The sequence below is a fragment of the Rhipicephalus sanguineus genome, chromosome 7 (genome assembly GCF_013339695.2).
Source record: "Rhipicephalus sanguineus isolate Rsan-2018 chromosome 7, BIME_Rsan_1.4, whole genome shotgun sequence".
Taxonomy (NCBI): domain Eukaryota; kingdom Metazoa; phylum Arthropoda; class Arachnida; order Ixodida; family Ixodidae; genus Rhipicephalus; species Rhipicephalus sanguineus.
Window position 1 is genome coordinate 22,812,467 of NC_051182.1, and position 12,606 is coordinate 22,825,072.

The 12,606-nt window shown below is 45.1% G+C and overlaps 1 protein-coding gene and 1 pseudogene across 1 annotated transcript; one reads left to right on the top strand and one right to left on the bottom strand.

Annotated features, from left to right (window-relative positions):
• Window positions 1-214: 214 nt before the first annotated feature.
• On the bottom strand, window positions 215-3,352 carry LOC119398543 (BEN domain-containing protein 5-like; annotated as a pseudogene).
• Window positions 3,353-3,702: 350 nt separating this feature from the next.
• LOC119399326 (uncharacterized) lies at window positions 3,703-11,332 on the top strand. Its single transcript, XM_037666139.2, has 4 exons — window positions 3,703-4,867; window positions 5,657-5,694; window positions 9,643-9,722; window positions 10,191-11,332. Exons 1-4 carry the CDS (start codon window positions 3,767-3,769, stop codon window positions 11,000-11,002), a joined length of 2,031 nt encoding a protein of 676 aa, XP_037522067.2. The 5' UTR covers window positions 3,703-3,766; the 3' UTR covers window positions 11,003-11,332.
• Window positions 11,333-12,606: the final 1,274 nt, after the last annotated feature.

Below are 12,606 nucleotides of genomic sequence, written 5' to 3' on the forward strand. Positions count from 1 at the left end.
GTTAACCTGGGACCAGTTGCATCCCAGTTAGCAACTGGAACCAGTTGCTACTGGGAATTGTTAAACCAGTTAACCTGGGACCAGTTGAAACCCAGTTGTACCTGGGCTACAGAGCCATATAAAAAAAACACACGTAGGTCATATAAAATAATAAACAAACAGAGTATTGGTGTAAGTGTTTATTGCCATGATCAAGAGGTGCAGGTACTGCAGTTTACAGGGCTCGATTCAGGCGCTTCTCTGCCTTAATACAATCTTGTATTTTTTCAGAGAGAATGTTGGTGAAGTTTTTTTTTGCAGCACTTGCATCCACCTTGTTCACGCGCTCCCAGTGGGCAAGTGTTGCTGAAAATAACATAGCACAATGTCACATGCAGTCATGACCACAAGCTTGAAATGGCACTCACCTGCAACAACTTGCACTTTTTCCGGCGTGAGCCTTGGTTTGGCTACTTCAGCCGTGCCTTTTTTTTTTGGGCGCAAGCCCACCTTTCACACTTCGAATGGCGAGGCCTGATTGTGTCCATATTGCCTGCGCCGTTTCTTTCACAACAAGCGTTGCCTTTTTGTGGGCCATAATACGGCTGGCTTGTACTTTTGAAAGGACAATGCCATTCTGGAGGTGGAGCTGCAATAAAACATTTATGCTGAGATTGTGAGCCTGATATGAGCAAGTTTATAGTAAGTATGGCTAAAATACAAGGCTTGTACTTACAGAGCCATCGAGCAGATAGGTGAATTCCGCATGCTTGTCGGAAATTTCTGAGTCATAATATAAACAGTAAAAAATCTGTAGCTTTTACATTCAACACTGCTCACTTTCTTCAACTCGTATAGAGACAATTATGCAAGAGCTAGATGACGAAATTTCTTAAATGACTACAGGAAACTCACCTCCTGCAACGCCACCACCTTCAGCCAGCTCAGCAGAGGGGCCTGTGTGATAGAATATATTGTATGTTTCATAGAAACCCTACGCTAACGCATCGTCTATCACCACACTAAGTTCCCCAGCACAGGCAACAGCTACGCATGTCACAAAGGGTTTAACATTCTAAAACAACATAGGCTAAGATGTACGTTGCAGTGGAAGGTTTAGTAACTTGGACTACCTGGGGTTCTTTAGAGTGCACTAACACAACACAGTAAACATGCAACTAGTGGCTTGCCTCACTCACAGCACTGCCACGGTGGCTGCATTTGAGCCAGTGTTCTGGGGCTCAGCAGCCAAGTGCCCTTGGCTACAGACACACAGGATAAGTATACCTGGAATAATAAATTTTATCAAGAATGGGCATAATTGTGCACTCACCCGCAGTGGAGGTACTTGAACTAGGTAGGGTAGCTGTAAATATAGGCAATAGAATCAGCATGAGGTGTGTCAGGTACAAAAATTAAAAACATGCAGCAATGTCACCTCACCTGCGGTTGAGCCCTGCTCATGTAGTTCACGTAGCAGGCCAGCATTTTCTGTAGATATCAACAAAAGAGTAAAAACCACATCTGGTATTCATTCAGCTGCTTGCAGCCTTCAACTTACCATCTCTAGCAGGCTTCTGGCCTGTAATGGAGGTCACTTTCTTGCCAACAGGTTGCCAGTGTTCTGACGAGTTGTCTGCATCAAATTCTAAATGCAAAAGAAATTACGACTTCAAAGCAAACCTAGTCAGTCACGTACCTTCATGCAATATTATATATATATTTATATCAGCATATGTACCTTGTTACCCATTCAAAGTGCACACAAAATTTGTCTCTATAGGCAATAGTGCAACAGCATGAGTTTAGAACACTGTACTATACAAATAGTATTACCCACTTGAATTTGGGTAATCAAAATGCAGGCGAATGCATACATACGTGCTGTCTCGTAGTCGTTCTGAACTTTGTCTTGCCTTTGCTCCACTGTTAAAGTAAGTTTACAGAAATTAAAATGCTGTCCAAAAAAATGATGCAATATATAGCTTTCACAGTTAATTTGGTATTTGCTATATTTAAAACATTCTATAACATCACAGTAGCAGTATTAATAGCTCTAGACACCAATGCACAAAAGTTTCACTTACGCTTAAAGATTTTCGATTGCAGCACCTTGAGCACGGACTTGGTCCTTCAAGAACTGGTTGTCTTGTTGGAGCTCTTTGCATCTGCTTTTCCACAAGCGAAGCTCTTTCTTCGCTTCTCGCAGCTCACCACTTGATATCAGAGATTCATCCGATGCGGATGTACTCGATGAATGATGCCTTTTGCGCTATATATACATAGTTTTGCAATATAAAAAGAAAGTTTACTGTTACCTATTGGGTAGGCAGTAACAGTATAACAAAGATCTTGAGTTATCAAATATGAAATACTTACACCAACTTTCGAATTTTTGCGGTGCGCTTCGCCCAATTGCATCTGCAGGATAGACTCGTAGTTTTGCTTTTTGGCAGAGGCCTGGTTTTCTTTTTTCTTCCTGGCAGCCTGGAAGCCACACACTGAATAGTTACCTTCATGGTCGAAAGTGCGCGCACTATTCATTATATACATATTGCGGGTGGTCTTCTCTACCTAGTCCATATAATGTAACTCGTTCAATTGATTAACAGCACCGCGCGTCCGTCGACTCACTCTATAGCTTATCAACGCCTCATCAAGGCGCGGAGCGGCAGAACAAGCGAGAATAATGGTTTGTGTTATATATGTGCACTTAAATTTTGCTTGTTTCGCCGTGACGCACTGCGATAAGACACTGGCAAGTCGGGGCGGATCGACGGTCATGCGATATGCTTTTAAAATTTGTAACACTTTTCTATAGGCAGCGCAAATGAGGCGCAACGTTTTACTGTCGAACCTCTTCCCAAGTAGATATAATGTAATAGATCATACCTGTTTCCTCTTCTGCGCTGTCGACGCTGAAGATTCCTCCTCTTCGCTTTCTTCAACGGTCACTTTCGGCACCGGAACTCTCTTCGTACGTTCTCGTACCTCTTCCTCGGTATCTGCAGGTGCGACAGTGTGAAAATTAATCTTCCCCGTTTAGATACAAGCTGAAATTTGCGAGGTCACAAAATAATATGGAGACTTACCGCCAAGCATGAGAACTTGTGCAGAATAGTGCCCCGTGTTCTCTTCTACATCGTCCCTCCAGAACACGGTGTAAACAGCTTTGTTGTCGAAGTCCGACTTCCCCTTCGGTTCAAAATCAAGTATATCCTTTATGGATATAACATGGTGACGATTGTCTTGGTCTTTCAAGAAGCGTACAAGCGCATACATATTGGTAAAGGGACGTGCACTTCAGGCCTTACATAGAACAAAGGATTTAAGCGGTTCAATTGAGGTTCAAGCTCTCCGCATGGCCAGCAAGACGGAACATCCGATCTAGGCTTGTGGTTTGGCTAGCTATGGCTACTATGTCTACAGCTGATGCCCTAAAGTAAATGATGCCCTCTATACCAGCGCCTCCTCTTTTAGGAGGCGCTGCCTCTACCAAAGAAACTTCATATTTTTCCTCTACACACCCTTGTCGTAGGTAAATTATAATTCCAGCATGTGTTATTTTCATTATGTGTGTACATATATTTAGGAAATAAATAAATTAAAGTTTTGTCGTATTACAGTTTTTTTTTTCAAGCCGACACAATCCAAATCCCAGAACGTTACTTGTAGCACGTTAGCACCGTTAGCACACTCGCACTTGGCATTTCTCGTTTCTCGTCGCTTTGAGCTAGATTAGTAGTGTACAGAGTGTTTTATTATTCAAGTGGAAAGGCAAGGCGTCATGCCGCCAAAACGACGCAAGACTTACTTGGAGCCATTCTGTGATAAAGAGAGGCTGCCCAGGTCAACGGAGTACCGACAGTCTCGTGCCGACAGACGTGCACAAACAGCATGCAACGACTCTTCTCTGTCAGATGCATCCGATGAAGCTGAACCACACGCTCCCAGTGCCTCGAGATCTCCACTAAACCCTTCAATCAGCGATCCCGAAAATGAACCACCCGCTTCCAGTTCTTGGTTCGACTCGCGCCGCCCTCCGACTGAAGGTGTCTGCGAAGAATACGATCCATCCGACCTGCTGAGCGAGCCCGATTACGATACTGCTGGACGCGCATCTTTCCTCGACTCCGATTTTACGGCGGACGACATTGCGACTCTAGTTATGGACTTCGCTGTCACATCTGGGCTGTCGTGGACTCAGATAGAAAGGCTCATGAAGTTTGTTGGTTTCATTTTAAAGAGAAATGATCTTCCCGACACCAAATTTCTGTTCAAGAAGTTTGCTGGTGTTTCGCTGGACACTCTCACATTTCACTATTATTGCCCAGACTGCATGCGTCTGCTCGGTGAGTGTGAGGGAGCTACCAAGAAGAAAGATGTCGATCTGACGTGTATACAGTGCGGCATGAAACACACACAAAGTGCTCTTGCCACGCATGGCAATTTTTTTGTCAGTCTGCCACTGGAGAAGCAGCTTTCATCAGTGCTTTCATCGAAGGAAGTTGCCAAAGCCCTTAAGAGCTCATTAGAGAGGATATCGCAGCCTCGCGACACTGACCTCAAGTCTGATATAACAGACGGGGAACTATACAGACAACAAAGAGAGGAGCTTGACCTTGACGCAATGGGCATAACCATGACGGTTAGCTCAGATGGGTGTCCGCTTTTTAACTCGTCAAAGTATTCGATTTGGCCAGTGCAGATGGCAATTAATGAGCTCCCTCCAAGTCAGCGGTGCAAAAATCTCATGATCTCCATGCTTTGGTATGGTCAGACTCACCCAAATATGACTATCATGCTTATGGCCTTCGTGAAGCAGATGAGGCTGCTAGGTGACACCGGTGTGAAATGGACATGCGATGGCAAGACTTTCCACTCAAAGGTAATACTGTTTGTTCATGTTCAATGGCATTCATTTTAGTTGTAGATGCCAAGGCAATCAACCTAATGTACAGCTCATCCTCAAGCCAGCAGGAAAAAAAATTTTAGCATCAGTATCAGTGCTAAAGTCTTAAAATTATTAAGTTTTAATACTGCTTTCGTCACTGTTGAAAGCCTCTATTCTTGCCAAATGGAGTTAGAATGTCTGAAGGGGAATGTATATTTCCTTGTCCATTTTTGTTCTTCAACCAAGGTACACCTGTATGTATCATGTGATCCTTTATTTGTTTACTTTGTTGTTAATACCTGGCAAAATTGTAGGGGAATTAAAGCTTCTAATAAGCACAGAAATATAATTGTACATGCAATATTGAAATACTGGAATATATCGTACAAATAAAACAAACTCTCCAGCCACTTTTTAATCTAAGTTTTTAATATTGAAATAAAATCTTGCCCTACGTTTCGAGATGCATTCGGATGCAACAAGAACGACGATGGAGAGGGGGACAACCACTAAGAAAAGTCGCTAGCTTCGGAGCTGGCCGGACAGTCACCCCCAGAAGAAGAGACCGAATGCATCTCGAAACGTAAGGCCAGTTTTTAATTTCAATATTAAAAACTTAGATTACGATGTGGCTGGAGAGCTTGTTTTATTCATATAATTTTTACCCAGCCAGACAGATCTCTGTCGAATATGTTTACATTTGGAATATATCAGCATCAAATTATTTAGACCCAATGCAAAGTACCATTCTGGCTTATATATAGCTGTTGATTCGTCTTGCAGGTGTACTGTCTCAACAGTGTTGCAGACTCTCCAGCTCGTGCACTGTCATGGTCTCTAGATGGTTAAGCACAACACAGGAACACCGAGGATAACGAAAAATTGCTTTATGCGAGAAAACCACTAAACTATTTACATAAGAAGTAGTGAAGAAAGCCCAACTATATAAACAAACATCCCTTGTGCACACTATCCCAAAAACTAATAAAAATATTTACAGTTTCGTCACGGGTTACTGGCGTTGACGTGGCAGCTCCGGTGCTGAGGCGACGACTTGTCGTGTCCGCGAAGTGCGTTGCTTCACCAGAGCACGACCGTCTGTTGCACCGTCAGGTAGCTGCAGTTGCCGGTCCACGCCACGTCAGGTACTTGCTTTAGCTGTAACGCTCGTCGTCCGGTGCGCGACCCACGGAGCATAGCCGCAGAACATCTGCGCGTCCTCAGGAGAAGGGTCTCGCCGATGCGCGCTGGTCGCCCTCCTGGTCACGCCTCCCAGGTCACAGTACGTTGCTCGAAGGCTGGGGCACATTTCCAGGAGCTGTGCTGGCGGACCTCAGGCGAACGCCTTGCCACGACCACCGCTCGTCCGTGCCTCTGCCCGTTCCAAGCGCGCTCTGCCTTCCTCCTTCTCCTCGCCGGCCACGTCGCCTCTCGTGCCTCTTCTTCTCCCTCTTCTTTGCGTTCTTTTTTCAATTCTCCTTCAATGTATGGTCTTCTTCTTTCTCTTCACTCTATGTTTCTTCGTATGACATCTGTCTTTTCTCTCATTTCTTCTTCCTCTACATCTCCCTCTTCTGCCAGAAGTCAACAAATTCATGACAATGATACGCCCTCCTTTTGAAGAGTTTTTCGGCATGAAAAACTGCTCCTGACGTCCCAGGACCTTCCATCGTCAATGTGTGTCATATAAACGTTCTCTCGATGCACTTCACCGGCACACTCACATCACATCACTATCACCAATCACTTCACCACACATCACGGCTATTTCACTAAACGTCACATCACATGTGTCGCGGACAGTTCATAGGTGACATAAAAGCACCATGTCACTGTGTCTACTGTAACAATTCCACCAAATGTTCACCATAAGAGTAAAGTGAAGTCTTAACCACACTCGCTTACAGTGGAGAAATCACTATGCCGACTACTCAACATATTCGACAGTTGGCTGTCTCGAAAACTCTCGTGTTGCTAAACTGCATGAAGAAAGTCCTAAAACATACAAGCAGGGTACCCTTAAATGTCACACTGTGACCATTATCACAATAATTCTTTTTCGCTTTCCCATCTACTTGCAACATCCCTCTACAAACTTTTTAACATCTCTCCGCAAACCCGGCCAGAACACTACTTTAGTTAACGCAATTACAGTTCGCCTCACTCCTTTATGCCCCTTGGCATGGCACTGCTCCAATACAGATAGTCTATACCTTGCCGGCACCATCAATTGCATACACTCTCTACCTTTGTGCACGAACTTCCTGTACACCACGCCATTATTCAGTACGTACGTCACATCTCTTCTCGTTCCTTCACTCATTGGCTTCTCTCCGATCCTACGTACTGCAATTTTCAGTGTCTCGTCATTTCTTTGCTGCTTACCTAGCCCAGCTGTGGGTATGCCCAACTCATCGAGTGTTGCAGACGGGTTCACCTCCTGTCCTACCTCTTTTTTAACTAAAGTCTCCTTTGGCACCGTTGGGCTTCTTTTTGCATCTTTCGCCTTTCCTACGCGACCACGTATGCATGTACTAGGCATTTTCCATTGTGCCACTGGGCTGTCAACGGCTCTTACGCCTTTCACATTGCCTAACACCACGTCATACAAGGGCTCTTCTAGACACAGTGCAGTTATACGCCCTGTGAAATATGGGGTGTCTAACAATATTCTGGCTTCCGGCAAATACCTCTCTGACCCATCTGCCAGCACTACTCGTGACGTTTTTCCTGTCAGCTCCATGTCGTTGACCAAACTTCGTCTAACGAGCACCGTACTAGCACCCGAGTCTCGAAGTACCGACACACGTTTGTCGTTCACTGTCCCTTTGACAACTGGCATATTAATATGTTTCAGGCCAGCTGCGGACACAGCTGCACTCACTATATTCGTTATCTCAGTTTCCTTTCTGTCACCTTTCTGTCCTTCTCTATTAGCTATCACCGCTGATACTTGATCTCGCGGTTTCCTTCGGCATTCCTCAGTCTTATGGCCTCTCCTATTGCACACCTGGCAATAACTTCTTTCCCGTTGAACACCGCATTCCACTAGACAGTTACGGGCTTGATGACCAAGGCGATTACAGAGGAAGCACCGTTGCTGCATCCGCTGCTTTCTATGCTCATTATTTCGGGGCTCAAAATTCGTCTCCTCTTCTTCTCCTGTGATCCTCTCTTTATTCATATGTCCTAAATTTCCAATCGCCTGAGCTTCCATATATTGGTCGGAATAATCAGCTACCTCATCGAGTGATCCTAGCTTCCTTTCCTTTAGAAACACACATAGCTTCGGGTGACAACAAGCAAGAAATTGCTCCCTAACCATGCTGTCACGCACACCCTCATACGTTTTGGGAGTATCAGCCATCTCCATCCACCTGTCAAAGTAGTTAGCCAAGCGGCCCACAAACTGCTTTCCCGTTTCACCGTCTTCGGGCTTACATTTACGAAATCTTTCACGGAAGCCTTCAGCAGTCAGCCTGAACCGCTGAAGCAGTGCTTTCTTGACTTTGTCCTAGTCCATTGACTCGGAGGCGGGCATTCTCCCAAATACACTCAAGGCTTCGCCTACTAAACAGAGACTAAGTGCTGTCGCCCACTCGCTTCTATCCCAACCTTGTCCCACAGCAATTCTTTCGAACCGGTGTAAATAGGCATCTAAATCATCTCTCTTCTCATAAAATGGAGCCATTAACTTCCGCGGACAAATGCTCTTAGCTCTCGGCAACTCCCTTTCGCTAGAAACCGACGACCTACTGTCATCATCTCTGGGAATAGAGGCGTCTGCCAACCGCAACTTTAAGAGAAGAATCTCTTTCTCAGCTTCACGTGCCTCGCGAGCTTCCTTTTCCGCGCGTTCAAACAAGCTTAGCGACTCCTCTCGGCTGAGTCCCAGCGCGGTCGCGATTCCCAACAATTTCTCGTAATCCATGTTCCTGTGAAGTGAGAGACCAATTGGGTAGGATAATCAATCCTGGCAGGCTCGCCAATATTTTGTCATGGTCTCTAGATGGTTAAGCACAACACAGGAACACCGAGGATAACGAAAAATTGCTTTATGCGAGAAAACCACTAAACTATTTACATAAGAAGTAGTGAAGAAAGCCAAACTATATAAACAAACATCCCTTGTGCACACTATCCCAAAAACTAATAAAAATATTTACAGTTTCGTCACGGGTTACTGGCGTTGACGTGGCAGCTCCGGTGCTGAGGCGACGACTTGTCGTGTCCGCGAAGTGCGTTGCTTCACCAGAGCACGACCGTCTGTTGCACCGTCAGGTAGCTGCAGTTGCCGGTCCACGCCACGTCAGGTACTTGCTTTAGCTGTAACGCTCGTCGTCCGGTGCGCGACCCACGGAGCATAGCCGCAGAACATCTGCGCGTCCTCAGGAGAAGGGTCTCGCCGATGCGCGCTGGTCGCCCTCCTGGTCACGCCTCCCAGGTCACAGTACGTTGCTCGAAGGCTGGGGCACATTTCCAGGAGCTGTGCTGGCGGACCTCAGGCGAACGCCTTGCCACGACCACCGCTCGTCCGTGCCTCTGCCCGTTCCAAGCGCGCTCTGCCTTCCTCCTTCTCCTCGCCGGCCACGTCGCCTCTCGTGCCTCTTCTTCTCCCTCTTCTTTGCGTTCTTTTTTCAATTCTCCTTCAATGTATGGTCTTCTTCTTTCTCTTCACTCTATGTTTCTTCGTATGACATCTGTCTTTTCTCTCATTTCTTCTTCCTCTACATCTCCCTCTTCTGCCAGAAGTCAACAAATTCATGACATGCACTCATGCAAAATATGGTGCAGTATAATGGCTACTTTGGGTGCGGTTGGTGCCTGCACCCAGGAGAATCTGTTGAAGGTGAGAACATGGTTGTACAGTGCAAAAACCTCTCATGTAGTAACAGGCCTACTACTGTACAATCCTTCAGCCGTCAGCTTGTCCATCACTGCAGTTATCCACATCACCTCAGCGATTACTCTCTGTAGCCCCAGTTCAGCTGCATCGTTTGCAGTTTGACTCTGCTCTGGGTGTTCTTTTAGGGTACTATTTCAGCCACATCACAAGAGCATGTTTTCTTAAGCACCAGGATGCGTTTTAATTTTTATTTTGACTTCTTTGGGACTAAATTTACTGTCACTGAATATAGTAAGAAATTCTGTAGAGCATGAAATTAAAAGGATTTGCTGGCGGACCTCAGGCGAACGCCTGAGGTCCTGTATGTTGTACTTCAGAGCTGTATGTTGTACTTCAGAGCTGGAGCATGGATGCGTATGATGTACTTATATTTGCATTTTACTTATATTTGTATTAAAATTTGCTTAACAGGAACAGTCAAGTACCCTGCCAGTGCCAGCACCTTTCCGGACAGAAGCAAGGACTCTGTCATGATGGACATGAAGGAAGTGCATAACACTGGTGTATATAAGCGTGGTGTAAAGGGACCATCCCCACTAATTAATTTGCCAGCGTTCGACATCGTATGGAGCTTCAGCCCAGATTACATGCACTGTGTGCTGCTTGGTGTGACACGCCAGGTTATGGAGTTGTGGCTTTCCAATGTTGGTGCACCATACTACATTGGATCGCCACAACTCTTGCAAGAGATTGATGAGCGGCTGTGTTGCATCAAGCCTCCACAATGTATTCCGCGCCTACCACGATCAGTGCAGCTCAGAAAATATTGGAAGGCAGTTGAATGGCAGCAGTGGCTCCTGTATTTCGGCCTTGTTTGCCTAGATGGCATATTGCCTGTGCGCTACCTGAATCACTTCAGCCTTTTGGTCAAGGGTACCTTTCTCTTGCTACAAGATAGCGTGCCAAGCAGTGACATTGCCATGAGCACTGACTGTCTAGTGCAGTTTGTTGTAGGCATTCAGTTTCTGTATGGTGAGAAAAATATGACTTCGAATGTGCACCAGCTCCTCCACCTCCCAAAAAGTGTTGTACTTCAGGGGCCACTTTGGGCGCACTCATGTTTCTGCTTTGAGGCAAGCATGGGTAGGTTGAAAGGCCTTATCTCTTCAGCAAAGGGTGTGCCTCATCAGATTATGACTCGTGTAATGATGGCACACACATTGAACGCCTCTAAGGCAGTTTCAAGCCCATGTTCAGGCCTTTTTGAAGAGTACCATGCCTAAGGAAAATGTAGCCCTCCTTGGCAAGCCAAGACTGGTAGAAGGCTCCCTCTATACACTGATTGAGAAGCAGGTTCCTGATCAGATCAATTGGTCCTGTTCTAGAATATGACAGAGTGTGCATCTCTGGCCATTTGTTCCACAGCGAACAGTACCACAGGCCAGACAAAACTGACTGCACAGCAGTAAGACTACCAAACAATGTTTGTGGGAAAATTCAACACATTGTGTCATTTGGTTGCAGTGACACAGAAAAAGCATTCATCGTTTTTAGGAGCTGTGTAGCAGGTCCTTCATTTGGCACTACTCACATTACGAATGTTGAGAGGTGGTGTGCACCGAAAGTAATTGAAATAAATGCAAATGCAGTTGCATGTATACTTGTACAGATCCAAGAAAAGTTTTTCTTTTGCAGTCTTGTGAATCGTTTCAGATCATAACTATCTACTTTAAGAGTTATTGTGAGCCTCATTAGTGAGTGTTCATTGTGACTTCACAAAGTGTAAGGACCAGTCAAGTCTGTAACATATGGGGTCCTCTACTTGTATGAGTATTCTGCAATCGGTCGACAATATGGGTAAAGCAATCACATTAATTACTAGCTTAATTGGTCTATTTTTGTCTGCATCCCATATGAGCCATAGTGTCAATAAGCATTGGGCAAAGTGTAGGGGAGTGCGAAAATTTCGAATAACGAATCGCAGTTTCCTATTCGATTTGCTGTTCAAATCAAATAGTAAGTATTCGAAATGCCAAATAGTTTTCTAATAGTTTTCGAGTAATCAGCACCCGCGGGAGGAACCCGAAACCACGAAATTTGGGAACAGATAAAGGTTATTTTTGTTCTTTTAATCCCTAAATTACCTATGTGCATGCAGTCCAATCTTTTCGAGACTGCCGACGCTATTTTGATTAACAGATCAAAGCGTATTTTTCATCCACTCTCAATCGGAGTTTAGCATGGTGCAGCTGCATCACATTGACCAGTTCCTGTCTTCATCTTGTAATAACCCAAATTGGCTATTACGGCTGCATTCAGCTTCATGAATAACAACAGAAGCAAATGTTGTGTTTTCGTAAGTAGCTCCTGCAGAAAAAAAAAACGCCAGGCCTGCGTGGAACGCGCAGCACAGTCATAGTGAAAGCTGGAAGAGCGGCCTTTCACATTACAAGCATTGTTGGGTGTGCAGTCACTTTTGTTGGGGCAACTACTACAAGCACACTTGCATGGTACCCACTACGCCATAAATCATAACTTTTGTGTAGTGGGGAAGCGTCCACTATGCCATTCGCCATTCTTCGGAAAAGCGCGGTACCTGCTACACACTTGTAACGCATTATGTGCACTTAGTTGATGATGTGGCTGACGAGGGTGAAGAATTATGCTTGAGGCTTTTGTAATGGGCTGAAGCAATGAACGACCCACTTGTTATGCAATTTCAACACTGATGTTAACATGGTTTCGGTGCCGAGGTCCATGTTGTGACGAGATGTTTATCCGTTTCATTATAGCTTTAGCTGTATTCGTAGTGTTCATTTCAAAATTGCTAAGGTTTTTTTCCTCAATTTCATTTAAATGCAGGTGACAATTGACGACTGTAGTCATT